The sequence below is a fragment of the Xenopus laevis genome, chromosome 7L (genome assembly GCF_017654675.1).
Source record: "Xenopus laevis strain J_2021 chromosome 7L, Xenopus_laevis_v10.1, whole genome shotgun sequence".
Classification (NCBI taxonomy): Eukaryota; Metazoa; Chordata; class Amphibia; order Anura; family Pipidae; genus Xenopus; species Xenopus laevis.
In genome coordinates, this window is record NC_054383.1 from 82,816,049 (window position 1) to 82,832,419 (window position 16,371).

General features: G+C 37.8%; 1 protein-coding gene across 2 annotated transcripts; it reads right to left on the bottom strand.

Annotated features, from left to right (window-relative positions):
- Positions 1-3,530: 3,530 nt before the first annotated feature.
- On the bottom strand, positions 3,531-14,557 carry ube4a.L (ubiquitination factor E4A L homeolog). 2 transcript variants are annotated; one of them, XM_018225853.2, is made up of 19 exons: positions 14,391-14,555; positions 14,025-14,201; positions 13,455-13,567; positions 13,228-13,380; positions 12,954-13,113; positions 12,413-12,615; positions 10,805-10,996; positions 10,387-10,720; positions 10,047-10,173; positions 8,896-9,203; positions 8,521-8,653; positions 8,036-8,223; positions 7,758-7,858; positions 7,541-7,654; positions 6,720-6,894; positions 6,091-6,271; positions 5,836-5,983; positions 5,316-5,473; positions 3,531-4,894 (listed from the first exon to the last, which is right to left on the bottom strand). In XM_018225853.2, the coding sequence occupies exons 1-19, from the start codon at positions 14,509-14,511 to the stop codon at positions 4,756-4,758; spliced, it is 3,225 nt and encodes a 1,074-aa protein (XP_018081342.1). In that variant the 5' UTR covers positions 14,512-14,555; the 3' UTR covers positions 3,531-4,755. The 2 variants fall into 2 exon arrangements, with proteins under 2 accessions (XP_018081342.1, XP_018081343.1); XM_018225854.2 differs by lacking the exons at positions 3,531-4,894; positions 5,316-5,473 and having other exon boundaries at positions 5,901-5,983; positions 6,071-6,271; positions 14,391-14,557.
- Positions 14,558-16,371: the final 1,814 nt, after the last annotated feature.

The window sequence follows — 16,371 nt, forward strand, 5'->3', positions numbered from 1 at the left end:
GTCCTATGCTCCCTGTGTGTGCCATACTCTGTCTGCCATACTCTGCAGGCCCTATGCTCCATGTGTATGCCATACTCTGTCTGCCATACTCTGCAGGCCCTATGCTCCCTGTGTGTGCCATACTCTGCCTGCTCTATGCTCATTGTGTGTGCCATACTCTGCTTGCCCTATGCTCCCTGTATGTGCCCTATGCTACATGTGTGATGTGAGCTGCCAGGATTTGGTCTGGGGGTTTGTTAGCATTGGGAAATTGTTGCTAGGGGCCCTTGAGGTGTTTAATCACCTACAGTGGAGGACAAGGCATGTGGATTTAAGGGTATTTATTAATATGACTAAAATTGTTGACATGAGGGATGAGCGATATCCTTGCAGTGAGCACCATCTATTACTATTTTTGGTATGCTACCACCATTAATGTGGATATGGTCTTATAGCAATACTGACACTAAAAAATGATTATTCAAAATATTAATGTACATAACAAGTTACCTATAACTTATGTTGATCATTTTTCATGGATAGCTGTGCTTTTGTAAATAATTGTTACTTGAAGTTCTTAAACCTGACTGTTTTGCCAACCTGACTGTCCCTTCTCAACCTGTCAGAGTTTTTAATGCGAACAGACTACTGAAGCTCAAATATGGCAGCCCCCTCATAGAGGAACATAGGGGATCAGATGGGTAATGTAAAAGCATCTGCAAATACTTTTATGGCAAAATTATAAATAGCATGCAAAGATAATGTTAAGATAGATGTAAAAAATGGTAAATTTCTGGTGTCCGTGTTTGTTTAAAAGTTCTTGTGGTAACATGGGTGTGGTTTAAAATGGGTGTGGTTTAAAAAGGGTAGTGGTCCACCACATAGGCCAGAAAAATATCCAGCCTTTGGTACCATAGAAGTTACCATAGCAGTTAGACAGCACTGCTCTAGCCTAAAGGGGTGGCCTCTGGTGTGTTGATCTGTTCTATGAGGAAAAAGATTGCCACCATAATGTCCTGTAATGTACTTGTAAGGAATAATCATGTCTCTGTGCAAATGCCCTTTCTCTAGAGAAAACAACCCAAACTATGTCTACCCTCATAGTTTCAATCCTCCATCCCTTTTACCAGTTCAGTTGTACTCTCTCCAGGGTATGTGAAGGCAAAAAAAAAATAAAATCCAATTTTTACTCTCTTTACACAAGTAAAGTAATATACACAAATATACTTTAATTAAAAAATGTGTACCGTTTTAATAAGAAACCAGACTGTATGCAGTGAAATTTTCCCTTCATTTGCTGATGTGGGAATTGTCAGACGGTCCCTAACTGCTGAGCAGGGAAACAATCATACTTATGAACAGCAGAGTGAGCCCCCGCCTTACTTCCCAGTCATGCAGAACTCAAGCAGCTTTGATTTTTTCCCTGTAGAGCAGTCGGCGACTGTGTAGAGATTTGTATTGGATTTTATTTTTGCCTTTACATTCCCTTTAATGTTTGTAACTCCAGCTGCAGGGACAAAGATCATGGAGCCAGATTTAAACAGATAAACTGGGGTTCTATTTGGAGGATTATTTTGCTGAACCCTCTGGTTCTGCAGAGTTTGAGAAAGTTTGTATTAAACAATACAAAAACTATAAAATCCACATTAGATTACATGACAACACAGGACCCAGTGCAGTCTGCATATTCTGATTATTAATCAGTCTTGCTGTATCGGCTTCTGCCAGATATCATTTGACTTGTGATGTTTTGATAATTTATGACGATCCCGAAGCAGCCCAGACCACACTGAGCATGTGCACAGTCTTAGTCTTGCAGAGATGTACAGCATAGTTACAACACGGTGACCCCCTGTGGCCAACTTTGAAAGCATAAATCATTTGCAGTAAGTTCAAGTTTATGTTTAGTATACAAAACAGCCTTATGTCTAGCCTTATTATATTTTAGACTTTACTTCCCCTTTAATATTTTTAAGGTTTGGAACCCAAAACTGCACTGTATACTCAAGGTGAGGTCTTACCAGGGACCTAAAACGAGGCAAAATTATGTTTTCATCCCTTGAGTTAATGCTTTTTTATGCAAGACAGTACTTTAATTACTTTAGTAGCCACCTGCACAGCTTGTTATCCACAAAAATCTCCAGATCCATTTAAATAAAGATACTCCCAACATAGTACCATTCAGCGTATAACTATAACTATAACTAGCATTTATGATAGGTCTACTGAAGAGCATACCCCTTGTATTCATCAAATTGCAGATCAATTTAACTTTATTAGAAAACAGGAAACAAATAAGGTTCAAAGTGGCAGAATCTTTGTTTTTTTGTGTTTAATTGCAAAGAAGAGAAAATGTAGGCTACCCAAAAGTCCTTACTTACTTGCTAAATGTATCCACAAATAAAGCATCTTTCTGGGCAAACCAAGAGCAATTGTGATTGTGTTTAAAGGGGTGGTTCACCTTTACGCTAACTTTTAGCATGTTATAGAACTGCTAATTCTAAGCAACTTTTCAATTGGCTTTCATGTTTTCTTTTTTATAGTTTCTAAAACCAGTGCTCTGTAAGGCGACTCATTTATGGTTATTACTACTTTTTATTACGCATCTTTCTATTTAGAACCTCTCCTATTCATATTCCAGTCCTTTGTTTAAATCAATGCATGGTTGCTAGGGGAATTTGGAGCCTAGCAACCAGATTGCTAAAATTGCAAACTGGAGTGCTGCTGAATAAAGAGCTGAATTAATCAAAAACCACAAATGATAAAAAATGAAAACTAATTGCATATTGTTTCAGAATATCACTCTCTACTTCATATTAAAAGTTAATCTAAAGGTGAACAACCCCTTTTAACTAATTTGTGTTTTTTTCTCAACAATCCCAAACTTGATTGCAGAAATCATCTTCCCTGTTATATCCCTATGAAATCGCACATCTCACCCAGTACTGATCCATACAAACTTGAAGGCCTATTGTCAGCTGAGTCAATACATTGTCAGGCCTGCTGCCTCTCAAATTTTCTGTTAATTTATAGTTCCAAAAAGGAACCTGAATTTTAATTTGCCCTGCTGGGTTATATGATCTTCATGGTTTACATTGGTTGAATGTATTCTTGTCATGAAATCTTCTATCCCCTGTTGTCCAACTTCAAAATAATTGCCCTTACCCATCACACAGGAACATTTAATTACAGAATTTCCCATAGCTAATACCAAAGCCTTTACCTTACCCTGGTCAAAATTGGAAATTTCTACACTTTACCATTACTTTCTTCACCTGAAATATTCAAGTGCATTTCTTCCAAATTAATGCAAATTGTAGTATGATGAGAATTTGCCTGAAAATGCTGAAAGCATAGATGTCACAAACAATATCTGCATCCAGCTCTCAAGGTAAGAGATTTGCTCAGCAGTGGAGTCACCTGCCTTCTGGTGGGTAGCAATGTGTGGTTGTATATTAATTTTTTGTATGAAGCTAAAGAATATATAATTTGTGTTATATATTATATAAACACTTTGTGACTACTCCAGTAAAGACAATCTCTTCAGATAGTTTATTGTTTTAATATTTATTAATCTTTGGATTACCATACATTAACATCTCTGCAGATTGAAATCAAAGGAGAGATTTATATCTCTATAATTTATAGGCTCAGCTTTGCTGCGGTTGGCTTGTGTGCAAACAATTAGGACTTCCGAATTTTTGCATAAGAAATAATAGAAGAAACTGCAAGTGAAACATCGATCAGATATTTTAGAGGGTCTTTATCAATGTGGGCCAGGAAACAAGGTGTATAATACTAAAAGCTTGGGCCATAAATCATAAAAGGGATTACATTTGTGCACATACAGGCTTTTTTGGCTGAACAGTATGCATGTGTGTGTAGGGGGCCTAGCTTCTGTGTGTTTTGGAAGTTCATACTGTAGGGAATCCTCAGTAATTTAACCAAAATAGAAAACAAAAACCATATTGAACCCAAATGACTTAGGTATGGACCATCATCCAACCATGAATTGAAAGGGACCAGTACTTTTGCACAGTCACATAACTTATTAGCACATTGGCTGGTTCAATACAATCCATCTATTCACATTGGTGAATTGCTGACTGATCAGTCTACTACTTCTCTAGGGGCCACGAGTTGGCATAGTCACTGAGTTTAAACATTGACATGGTGGCTTCCACATGCATCGTATTGATCTTGCATCTCTTGAGCGTATCCACTACATACAAACATAAATATGTACCAACTGTTCAACAAATAGTCTACATGTTCATGGGGCATGCACCCTGTAAGTTACAACCCAAGCAAGCATCTTACACATATCATTTTGGTATGTGCTGCAATGAACTGGAGAAAGCCAAAAAAAGTAGGTGGTGGTGTATAGGGCAAGAAAATAGGAGTTTAGCATTTTAACTCCAAAGCAAAGAGACACATAACAGGGCAAATGATACAGAGAATACCCTCAATTCATCCCCAGGATTATTAGCAGGCCACTATATTACAAAGCTAACAATGCCTGTTATTGATAAGACTAGCAGCAGAAACACTGGTTGACTCACTACTTACAGATACCTAATTAAGAAGTCTTTTTCTGGAAATCCCCAGTCTTCGATTTAGTAGTTCACAGAATTTTTGCATACATGTATTTAATGTGGATAGAAAACAAGTTGTTGGCTGATAGTCTTTGCTTGCAACTGAACGACAAGCTTGTCTTTAGTATTGATATCATTATAAAAGGAAGCTGAAATATCCATTTCCGTTATGTAAGTCTGTCTATAGTGATCCATGGCCAAGGTTCTCACTCTGCTGCATTCGTTGGGCTAGCCAGTGAAGTATCCTGTCTTTTAATTCAACGTTTGGTTTGATCTGATCCATGGTTAGAGGACTGCGGTTGAAAGGATCAGTCTGGTCACTGCAAAAAAACAACAAATATTTTATGTTACGGGCATAACTTTCTTTTTGAAGCACAAATATATTAAATAGGGATAAATCAAATATAAACATATTAAAAGTTACAGAGACGTCCCACTACAAAATGAAGACACAAAGCCAAGTGCTTTTGTATAGGTCAAGGGGGCCCATTGGACGAGGCCACCAGAAACAGAATTTTCAAACCTGCCCAATTGAAAAACCAGTCACATCAGTCAGGCAGCCCTTACTGAAGGGGCCAAATCAGCAAATTAAATCTGCCTGTGTGTGGCCAATTTCTGATTTAGAGAAAATTGTAGGTTCCCTTTTAAAGCCTGACAAGATAATTATGGGTGCCAAGGGCCACTGGTATTAGACAAGTCATTCTACTTTAAATAAAACCCTACTGAATCCAAAATCTTTACCTCAGAAGGTGTCGGGCAATAGTTGACCTATCCACAGTAACACGGGAGGAGGGTAGAATTACTGGGTCAGACATGACTGTACTCATAATGGGGTCCAAGAATTCATCAGGTGCATCAGCAAATGTTTCTTCTTCCTGTTGGTGCCGGTCTGCCAAGGACTGGGATAAAACACAAGAAAAATTTTCACTGCTCCTTGATTTCATCTCTATATCAAACCCTGACTACATCCTTGAATAGGTTTGCAACAGCAGAAGATTTTTATGAACCAGCCCAGTCTAGAAGTATATTAAAAATAAAATTAGCACATAAGAAAAGATTGTGCAACCAGGGCTTTTAATTATGTTCAACCATTAATATTCTAAATGTTGTCCTGTAACTTAAAAATGTTTTTACTAAGATTATCTACTACAATAAAACAAATTTGCCTGGTCACTAAAAGGTGTTTATCTTCACCCATCTGCTTTTTTTTTTTTACAAAGAGATGAATTTTGGGCTAGACATGTGAATTCCCCTATCTTACCTTGATCTTTTCAGCTAAATTGGTGAATGCCACAATCATATTTCCAGGCTTATTTATCTTTTTTAGTACCCGCACAGTTTGAGCAAAAAGCATGGGTGAATACGAGCGGCCGTCCTTAGGTACAGAGGCACAGAATTTCTCCTCTTCCCTATATTGAACAGAACTTGTGAGATTTCTACTGGACAGAAATAAAATGCATAGAGGATACAGATATGAACAATGCAAACACACATACTTCTCGCCTCTACAATTTACCCGAGATTTAGGTAGATTGTGCAGATGTCAGACACCAACTGCTGTGGCTTGAAGTCAAACTCACTGAAATCTTTCACCTTCAAGGCCCCCATCTTAGGCCCGACAAGATGCTGCAGGAAGTAGTTGAGCATGGAAATAGTTCGATCAGCAAGAAATGGCTGAACAAACAGAGAACGTATATCTGGAAAAAGAGGAGGAATAGTGTGAAGACTTATCAGTGGGTTGCCACTATGTTGCCCGGTGAAGGTACAACAGCAGTGAAAGGATTATTACACACAAACCATTTTTCAAACATGAGTAAAATGGAACTTATGCTGAAAAACGCGCTCTCCTGTTTTTCTTAATACAATGAAACCATTTGTATATTAGCAGAGTTAGTTTAGATATACTATATGCTGAGCTCTGTATAAACAACTCAATCTTTCCTGTTTTGGCTTATTGTTAAGCAGAAGTTCAAGATGCTGTGCCATTATACGGGCACTGTGATTATCTTAAAAGCTAGATAATTATCTACTGCTTATTGCTAAAATCAGTGCTAATCATAATTACATTTCAAATATAAAATCTCTTGAAAATACTTTGTTTGTGCAAAAGGTATGTTTAATGCAATATCATCAGCTACAATATACCTGAAGTAAGGAAGGCCAAGGTTCCAATGGTCTCATTTGACATGATATTATGGAACCGGGCCAACTGGCCAAACATAAGGAGGTTAGACTCCTTCTCCCGCCGGTTCTCAGGGCTCAGTCCATCCCATTCACCTCGGTCCCTTTCTATCTGCAGGACTTTAATCTTGCTCAGATACTTCAATATGTTAGCGAGAAAGGTAAAGGGAATAGTTAGTGACAAAAATATTTTGCTCATGGCCAATTTAGGTAGTTTCACAACTAAATAACCTTTCATCTAGCAATAAAGGATAAAATCAGGACAGAGAATAAAGTAAGGAAGTATGAAAACAAATGAATGAACTGACAAATGGTGTAATAAATGAATACAAAAGCATTAACTACTTAAAGAGCACCTGGTTAGAAGAAACTCTAGTCATCTTCAAGAAAACCCCTCACAAGCACTATGGCTCCCCTTGGGAATCAGAGCCTAGACTCCCCCAATTGGAGGGCAGGCTCTGATAGCCTGCACCTTTGGCGGGGAAAACTATTTTGATATGATAGGTGCCCTTTAATGTCATCAACGTGTCCCTTCCTTTTCATGATGCAATCTAAAGGGACACAAAACCTTCTTTTTAAACATGACATAATTTGAGAGAGTTAGGTTTAAAGCAGATGTCAAAAACTATAGCAGGGCTTTTCGCACTTAATACCCGCAAGTAACCAACTTGCTTTGACTGTAAGTTTCATATATAGCATATGCAGTAGCATTATAAAAAGATATAAATACATGTATGCACTCATACATATTCCGTTTTTAAGTATCCTGATTCTTCCTGCCTTACCTGGATTGCCTCATCCAGCAGAAATACAGCATCATTCATGAGGAGATTAAGGAAACGTAAGAAGAGAGGTGGGTTCACTGCTTCCAGATTTTCAGAGGCATAGTCAGCCAAGTTCTGAAAACGCAAAAAATCTTTTCAGGAGGATTTCAGGACTGGTTAGTGATCTTAAGAAACAAACAGCACAAATCTTGGAGCATAATCCAACACTACAGCTCACCTTTATACTTTGTCTGTAGTTGTCTCTTCCCCACATGTATTTTAGTATGGGATACATTGGCCGACGATAATTAAACTTCTGCTCAAACTGATGGGGGTCCCCTGTAGAGACAGAGAACGTTCTATTTCTGAAGACAATAAGTATACACTTTACACAAAGCATTCTGTTTACGTGAAAAGCTTAATAAAATACTGGAAATATATGAATTTGCACTAGAATGTGGAATACTATTTGGCTACCCTTGAAAAAGATTAAGAAACATCTGCTACTTGAATTACCTGTGAATTCAATGTCAACAAACACCTTAATGAGGGCCTCCGCCAAGTGTGGGGCATGTTGGTATGAACAGAAGATACGCTGCCGATGGAACACACTAGAAATCAGGGGGTTCTGCACCTGTTCCAGATGTGGCATCACTGCCTCTAGGACCTCTGCAAGCTTTGCCCGCAAATGGGGGTTCTTCATTCTGTACAGCAAATAAACATATGCTTCAGGATGCAACATCAATGCAGAAATTCTAAACCACAATCTCAGTTTTGGCTTGAGTATTTTAGTAAGCTTACTGTGTGTTTTTACTTTATCTATTATCTTGATAATGGACCATCTTGACTTGAACTTTACAAACACCTATTTTTACTTCTAATTACATTTAACTTCAATCAATAACATACCCAATCATTATTCATACCTTTAATATTCCATTTTTGATATACTGTTTGTCTTATCTTAAATATCCATTTAGTTTAGCCCTCACACTCCTTACCTCTCCACACTACCAGTAAAAACAGTGATAAAATCAAGAATTCGCTCTAAGGAATCTGCTGCAGTTTCCAAAACTTCATCTGCAAATCGACGTAGGAATATGAAGAAATCCCCCAAATTATCAGCAAAGAATTCTGTAAGGAGCAGAGAAAAGTAACTCAGAAACCAAGAATAACTGAGCATTAATGATGGATTGAGTATTAAGCATGATAACAGTGCTTGCAGGTGCAAGGGAGCCATGTGTGCAGGCATTAGGTATATGACTCTAAAAATCCTTGTGTCCCACGATGCACAATCCTTTGTGTATCAAAAGAAGGGGCACACAAGATGAGGTCACAATACTCCATATGTAATACATTTAGTGTGGTTCTATTACCTGGTACATATGCCAGAGCACTGTGCTGTATATTGGGCATAGGAAAAGAGAGGGCCACTGGTTCTGTGCCTTTGTTGCCATATGCAATCTGCACTAAAAGCAGTGCAGTTGATACTTGTAAGTGAATACAGTTCTGAAGCATTTGGGGTTCACTCAAAGCTGTTTTTAGACATAGATAAATGGTCATAAGGCGCTCAAACTGTTCCCTGAGATTCTCAGCTGTGGGGCTACCACTCTGCTGGGCATCCCTCCATGCTCCTTGAAGCCGATGCAGGCTCTGGTTGACCTTAACCATCTGCTCGTGTAACCTTTATGGAAAGAGGAAAGTTGTAATGATAAATTACAGTTCTTTTCTGCATTAGCAATGCTCTATGTTCATTTTTTTGTTATTGTTTATCACTAGCAGACAGTACTGACAATGCTTTTATGGCATATTTCTGTACATTTTATTAGAATATTCAGTCTTGCCTAATATAAAATCTTCCATTAAGGGTCCCATTCAGTAATGACAGAACAACCCAACCCCATCCCAAAACCCCATTTGAAATGTAATTAACACAATTATAATAGTTATACTGCATTTTAGATTGACTCCATAAACCATAACCATATATAAAAAGAGCAGCAGTTACAGTCAAGAATGAAAAGAAGTAAGTCCACTCCAGCCACAAGCCAAATCAAAAAGTGGAAATTAATTATATTCCATAAAATTAAAGCTTTTTCCAGAACCGAACAATAATTACACTATTACATATGTGGACATATTAGAAATGTAAATAGATGTATTTCTTTAATGCAAATACCAGTAAAACATATAATAATATTTATATTCTGCTTATGATAGATCCACTGAATGACAACGAATCCCTTGTTTTAGAATAACTCATATTTAATTCAACACAACAGTCCAGTTCTACTAAATAAAACAGTGTATTTATAAATACTAGATTACAATAAAAATTGTTAAAAAAAGAAGAAGATTTAGACCTTTAAACAGACTATCAACAGACTTTAGTGAGTCCCAGTTTCAGGGAAACATTCCTGTTATATGTGGCATCCAAAAACATACGGTAATGTACATGTAAATCTCTGACTGAGTGAAGGTCTAGTGTACCTTACCCATAAAACCATGACAATTATGGGGCTTTTACCTATGAAAGCCTAAGTGCAATGTGTATTGTGTCAACACCAAGTTTTCTGTCACCAAATTGAAGTTCTCAGGAAAGTCAGGCTGCTGGTCCGCAGCAGCTGGTATCAAGCAAGTCTCCTTATCTAGCCCTGGATAAAAAATAAAGTATAAAGTGTCAGAAGAACACAGACAGTGTGTGTCAGTTACATACATAGACCATACATAGACTTTTGTGAAAATGTAAACTACAGAAAGAGATGCACTTAGTAGCAATAACTATTCAATATAAACTAAACTGTAGGCCGAAAAAGAAGAGAATAATCATATAGAAAACTATGTCCACTTCAGATTTTTCTGCGCACCTTTCATGTGCATATTTCTGCTTCTGCGTTCCTCCTCATTGATTTCTTTTAGAGCACAATAGGTGGGGTTAAAGGTCAACAGACGTGCAGATCGTGGCTTAGAGAATGGTTGACAGAGGCGAAGTAAGGCTGCTCCAAAGTTCAGGAAGAAACTGTCAGATGCATAGGTTTGCATGAAGATCTCAGGCACCTGGCTAGCCCAGATTTTGGCACGACCAGCATTCGCATGCAGGCAGTTTCCCAGCCAGGACAAAATACGGTGCTTAGTATCTGGAGATAACTGAAGAAGGTTCTTCAGGAGCTGATATATCTTCTCATGAAACTGAGCCATAAACTTTGCAAAGGATAAAGAGAGCTGTGTTAATGCAGAGTTGTATTTGCCTCTGAAAAGCCTCTGTTCTAGAAAAGAATTTCCTACCTGATGTATATTAGATTCTTGTACTTTGATCTCTTGGGGGCTGGAGCGAGAAGGACTTATAAAGTATCCATGATTCTCAACCACCCCTGGCGTGCGCAGCAAACATGAGATATTAAGGATGGCACCCAATAAAGTCTTCTGATACTGATGTCCATTTGTAGGGTCCTGTGGCTGAATATATTCCACAAACACCTACACACAGCAAAGCAATTTAATTCTGTCAATAAAAATCTAGCATCAGTCTTGGTTAGTGACCACGGCAAACAGAAGACTTTTAAATGTATAGGCTTGAGAGAGGCAGAGTAAAAAGGCAAAATAAAACTATATATATATATATATATATATATATATATATATATATATATATATATATATATATATATATATATATATATATATATACATATATACACATATATATACATATATACACATATATATACATACATACACACACACTGTACAAGGATTAATTGAAAATGCCCCAAATTATTTGTCTATTGCATGACAAAAAGTTATATTTAAAGTGAACTACCCCTTTTAACCCCGCTACTGCTACAGAATTTCTCATACTAATAGCATGTAATAGGGAAATGAACCAATGAGTAACCCCAACTTTAATTATATTCTAAAAACATTTTAGAACAGGCAGCATGTTCAAGTATGTAAAGTAAAGCTGCTTTTCTTTGAGATATTAGGTCACAATACCATGAATCATCGAATGGAGAGTAAGTTTAGAGTTCAACAGTCATTCAACTGTCCTTCTATGGTTAATGCCCTTGTTTAAGCACTTGACTGCTAGAGGTCAAAAAGTGTACTGCATGTACAGTATCAATGTTGGCAGAATACTTCACTTCTTAGGCAGAAGAAATTTGCACTGCAATAAACTTTAATTTGAGTACCATTTATAAAAAGGGGAGGGGATTTCTGTTTTGATCCCATTTTTTTGAAAATACAGATAAAGAGAAAAAAAATGCATGTCCAAGAGGTAGGAATTAAGGGTTGTGAAAGGAGAGTTTTATCCGAAACAGCTGTTTTATAGCCATTAATGCACTATGATAACCTTTCTTTTACTTTTTAAGTTATTGTGAATAATAATGTGAGAGATTGAAACACAAATGTTGCAAACAACAAAGGCCAAAGAACAGAATATTTCTGGACTTGATAATAATGTACATGGCTGGGCTGATAACACCCATATCTACCTCTAAAAGATGAAATATAGCCCACCTATATAAGCTCTTTTTGTCATGTCCTGTTATAGCCAGAGTGTGAGTGTTTTTTTAGAACATCTTTTTGATCTTGTTTGATTTAGACATATGAGATAGTATACAGCCTTGACTGAGGCAAAATACCGTAAACCACAAATATATTACCCCTAGGAAAAAAAAAATCTACACTGTATTGTCTTAAATACCTCAGTTGACATATGCAGGAAACATCTGTATGAATGGTCATGTGCAAATCCTAATCAATTCTGTTATACTTGAAAAGGAAATGATAGGAGAATTAAAGAAGAAGCGATAAAGTTCTGCACAGTGCAAACACATAATGCAAGTGTGTGATGCTGCTCTCTTTATGCGACAGTAAAAGCTACACGATACATACCTTTGCAATGTCCTTTTGCCGAGTGCAGTAGAGAAGAAGGTCAAGGTAAGTGTAGAGTAGCATCTGACAAAGGTCCAAATCTTGTATGCGCTCCAAGAGTACATCAAACACTGGGTGGAAAACCTCACTAAAAGAGCGGACCTCCTCGTCTTTCAAAAGTGCCTCTATCACCTCCTCCAGGAACTCTGTTACCTCTTCAAAATCTGAGAAAAATAAAGTGTAAGGAGGACAACAGGTAGAATAATAGCCAATGGCCTTTTCATTTTACACAAGGACAACATGATTATATAAATATGCACAAATATTTTACCCACGCATTTAGATTTTGTTGACCTGGTTTAGTTTTAGGCAAACATCTCCTAGAGTGAACTTTGGTTTATGGGTTAAATTAAATCCAAATTCAGATTGTATATCCTCCCATCATGAAACAGTTGTCGCTGTCAAAGAACAGCTGCCTTAATTTGAACTCGGTTTCATTTAATTAGAATTCAGTCAGAAACAAAGCCATATATTATGCATAGTAGGTGTCAGATGTACTTACTTGCTCCTCGGAGTTCTTCTAGCATCAAGTCCACCAACTGTGTAGCAACATCCTGCCCATGGTATATCTCTGGGGTCAGTAGAACAGTGTGAGCATTGGATACAACCAGAGCTTTACACCGTACAGCATATGGTAAAAGGTTCTCAGGCACTTTTGTGACCTAAAATAAAAGTTTAGGGACTGCTTTTTTTTTCTACACAATTACAGCAGCAACAAGTCACAGAACCATTGGTAAGATCATTTGCAATGCATGTGAACAGAATTTAGGTCGCACCTCTTTCTTTGCTCTCTGAAAACAGGAAAATAAGAATGGGATAATTTGTTTCTCTCCAGCATCCCTCTCTGCAGACAGGTTAGGGGCTCCAGAGGACGTCATACAAATCAGATACTTTCCTGGTTCTGGTAGAAGCAGTCGGGTAAACACAGCCTATAGAAGGAATACAATATACTGAGTATATACTATGCTGTGTGACCTCATCTATGTGCCCCTCTTGTTAATACCTGTTCAACATTATCCATGTCAAGCCAGTCCTGTCCATCCAGCTCAGACCAAAGTTCCTCCAAATACACACAACGTAATGGAATTCCATTCCCACTTTTCAGACTAGGATCACCTACAACACAAAGCAATGGATACAATATAAATACCCCATATCCCCAAGGGCAGCAAATTATATGGTAAATAGATGTAGTATGTTTCTCATGTAGGACTTCACATTATACTAATTTTCCATTTGGGACTATTTAAGATTTATCCTATAAATAGGTCTGCACTATTTTAAAGGGAGTGTTCACCTTCCAAACACTTTTTTCACTTCCACAGGTTTCACCAGAAATAAAAAAACCTTTTTCAATTGCTTTCCATGTTTTATTTTGACTGTTTTTTCCCCCAAACGGAAGTTTACATTTGAAGATTCCTATCTGTGGTGTTTCAGTAATCGAGGAGCAGATTCTGAATTGTTACAATTAGCTCTATTCTGTGGAATACTAGCAAGTATTGTATCAAAACAAAACAGCTGCCTTTAATGAAACTCAACAAATCTGTCTGCTTAGTAGGAAATGGAAACCTACTGTTGTCCAAGGTGATGAGGAAGATTCTTTGGATCATGTGATTGATGTTTAGCTGCTCACAGATCTCCTGCTGGGACCGGAAAGATCGACTGATTTCTGCCACGGAGTCATCACAGTCATCCAGACTTTCCGACACGCTATTGTCTGACTCGTCTTGGCTCTCTCCAGCATCATCCTCTGGAACATAAGGGTCGGTCGGCTAGTGTTACATGAGATACTCTGATTTGACTCAACACAAAACCAGCTGGAGTAACAAGGAAGAGCCCAGCAGTGAGCAGCCCATAGGGAACACAGTGGGGCTGTCACTGAAAGATTTATTTGAACTAAATAAAATGAAGACATATCAAGCAATCGGCATCCACTTACCAGTCTGCTGGCCGAGTTGCTCTTTCTGACCTGCCACAAACTGACGAGCCTCCGCCAAAGACCCAAAGAGGGCAGCGAAAGGATTGGCTGAAAAGCTATTGTTGTTTTCTTGGTCCGTCATTGTAAGGTCGCGCCATCTGACGTCAGGGCGCCCGACTGACAGTCGCTCCTAATTGACGCATTGTCGTAGAGTTAACTACGTAGCAAAGCAGCGCCATATTCGAAATAAAAAAGCGCCAAATTCGAAATAAAAAAGAGGCTGTGGTTCCCTGGCAGTTTTTTGAGGGGTTGTTGTTGAGTTCTGTGATGTTCAGCATTTACTAATAATTCTGTTTTGCTTGTATCTTACTATTCCTATTGCTGCCTGCCCCCCAGCCCTGACATATGGGCAAACCTTGACTAGGATCTTGTCAAACCTTTTGGATACCTTATCATACTTCCCAACATTTAGAAAATAGAAAAAATACCTTCCCACTGTCCCTTTTTCGGAGGGACAGTCCCTCTTTTGACAGCTCAACTTACAGTCCCTCATTTGTACTGGAAAGTCCCTATTTTCTCTGCACTGAACAGCCAGAAAAAGAAACAAAGTTTCTCACTTAATTGGCTTTTACCAGAGAGCACGGAACAGCTGCAAATAAGATACTTTGTAACAATTTCCGAGACACAATAAAACACTTTAGATAAGGAGAATTATTTTCAAACTTTCATAACCTGCCAGATTTTGTAAAATTAACATGGTAATTAGGGGGTGTGGCCACAGAACAGGGCGTGGTCAAAAAATTTGCTGCGCTACATGTGAAAACATTTTTTGTCCCTCTTTTTATTTCCAAAATGTTAGGAGGTATGAGAAAGAGAGACAAAAAGGTTTGCATTGCTGCACAGCAATTTTTAACCACTCCTGTTTAATGGCCACCACCCAAATACCACATCCCTTTTACAGAATTTGACAGGCTATGGAAAGTTTGAACACATTTCTGTGGGTTTTAGGGTTAGGTTTTGGGTGTTTTTATAGTTTTTCTAACGAAAGGGGACCCATCATCCAAAGAAAATTTTCTAAATCCTATTTTATCACATTAGTCAAAAAAAATTTACTTTAATTACACTGTATAAATTATTTAAATCTTGTTTCCTTCAGTCTGGGAATTCATAATTATAACAAGCAGGCAGGAGCCATTTTGTGGACATTAAGGCAAGTCTTGCATCATCTCAGAATCTTGTTTATGCACCAGAATGGGGGACTAGATGTCCATCCCCATGTCCTGGCTACAAGATTTGGGGGAATGTGGGCAGAGCAATGACATCTAGGAAGTGCTGAATGGAAAGTGAAAGTGATTGTCTGCCTCGCCTCTATACCTAAAGCAAAGAGGAGGGGCAGTCCATATTTGACAGTTGAGATTTGTCAAATGTGTTTACAACAGTTATGAATGCTGTAATAAGAAATAGAATTTGGATTTCATGTTTTATTTGAAAAGGACTTTTATTATACAGCTTTTTATGTCTGGGTGACAGGTCTACTTAAAGTGGTTCACCTTTGAGATTACTTTTAGTATGATGTAGAGAGTGATATGCTGAGACAATTAGCAATGGGTTTTCATTTTTTATTATTTAAGGTTTTTTGAGTTATTTAGCTTTTTATTCAGCAGCTCTTCAATTTGCAGTTTAAGCAATCTGGTTGCTAGGGTCCGGATTCCCCTAGCAACCATGCACTGATTTGAATGCAAGACTGGACTATGAATAGGAGCAACAATGAATAGAAAGATGGGGGATACCAAGTAAAAATAACAATATATTTGTGGCCTTACAGAGCATTTGCTTTTTAGAAGGTGTCAGTGACTCCCATTTGTAGTCAGAAAAAAAAGACAAATAACTGTAAAACAATAAAAAATAAATAAAGACCATTTGAAAAGTTGCTTAGAATTGTCCATTCTATAACATACTACAAGTTACCTTAAAGGTGAACCACCCCTTTAAGCTGCAAGAA

Bases quoted from the DNA above. Each gene is read 5' to 3' on its own strand.
- ube4a.L (XM_018225853.2), bottom strand. From the start codon at position 14,511: ATGACGGACCAAGAAAACAACAATAGCTTTTCAGCCAATCCTTTCGCT. The intron at 5,984-6,090 runs GTAAATTGTAGA...TGTTCAATATAG, and splicing joins ACAATCTACCTAAATCTCGG to GGAAGAGGAGAAATTCTGTG. The intron at 4,895-5,315 runs GTAAAGATTTTG...GTTTTTTTGCAG, and splicing joins ATTGCCCGACACCTTCTGAG to TGACCAGACTGATCCTTTCA.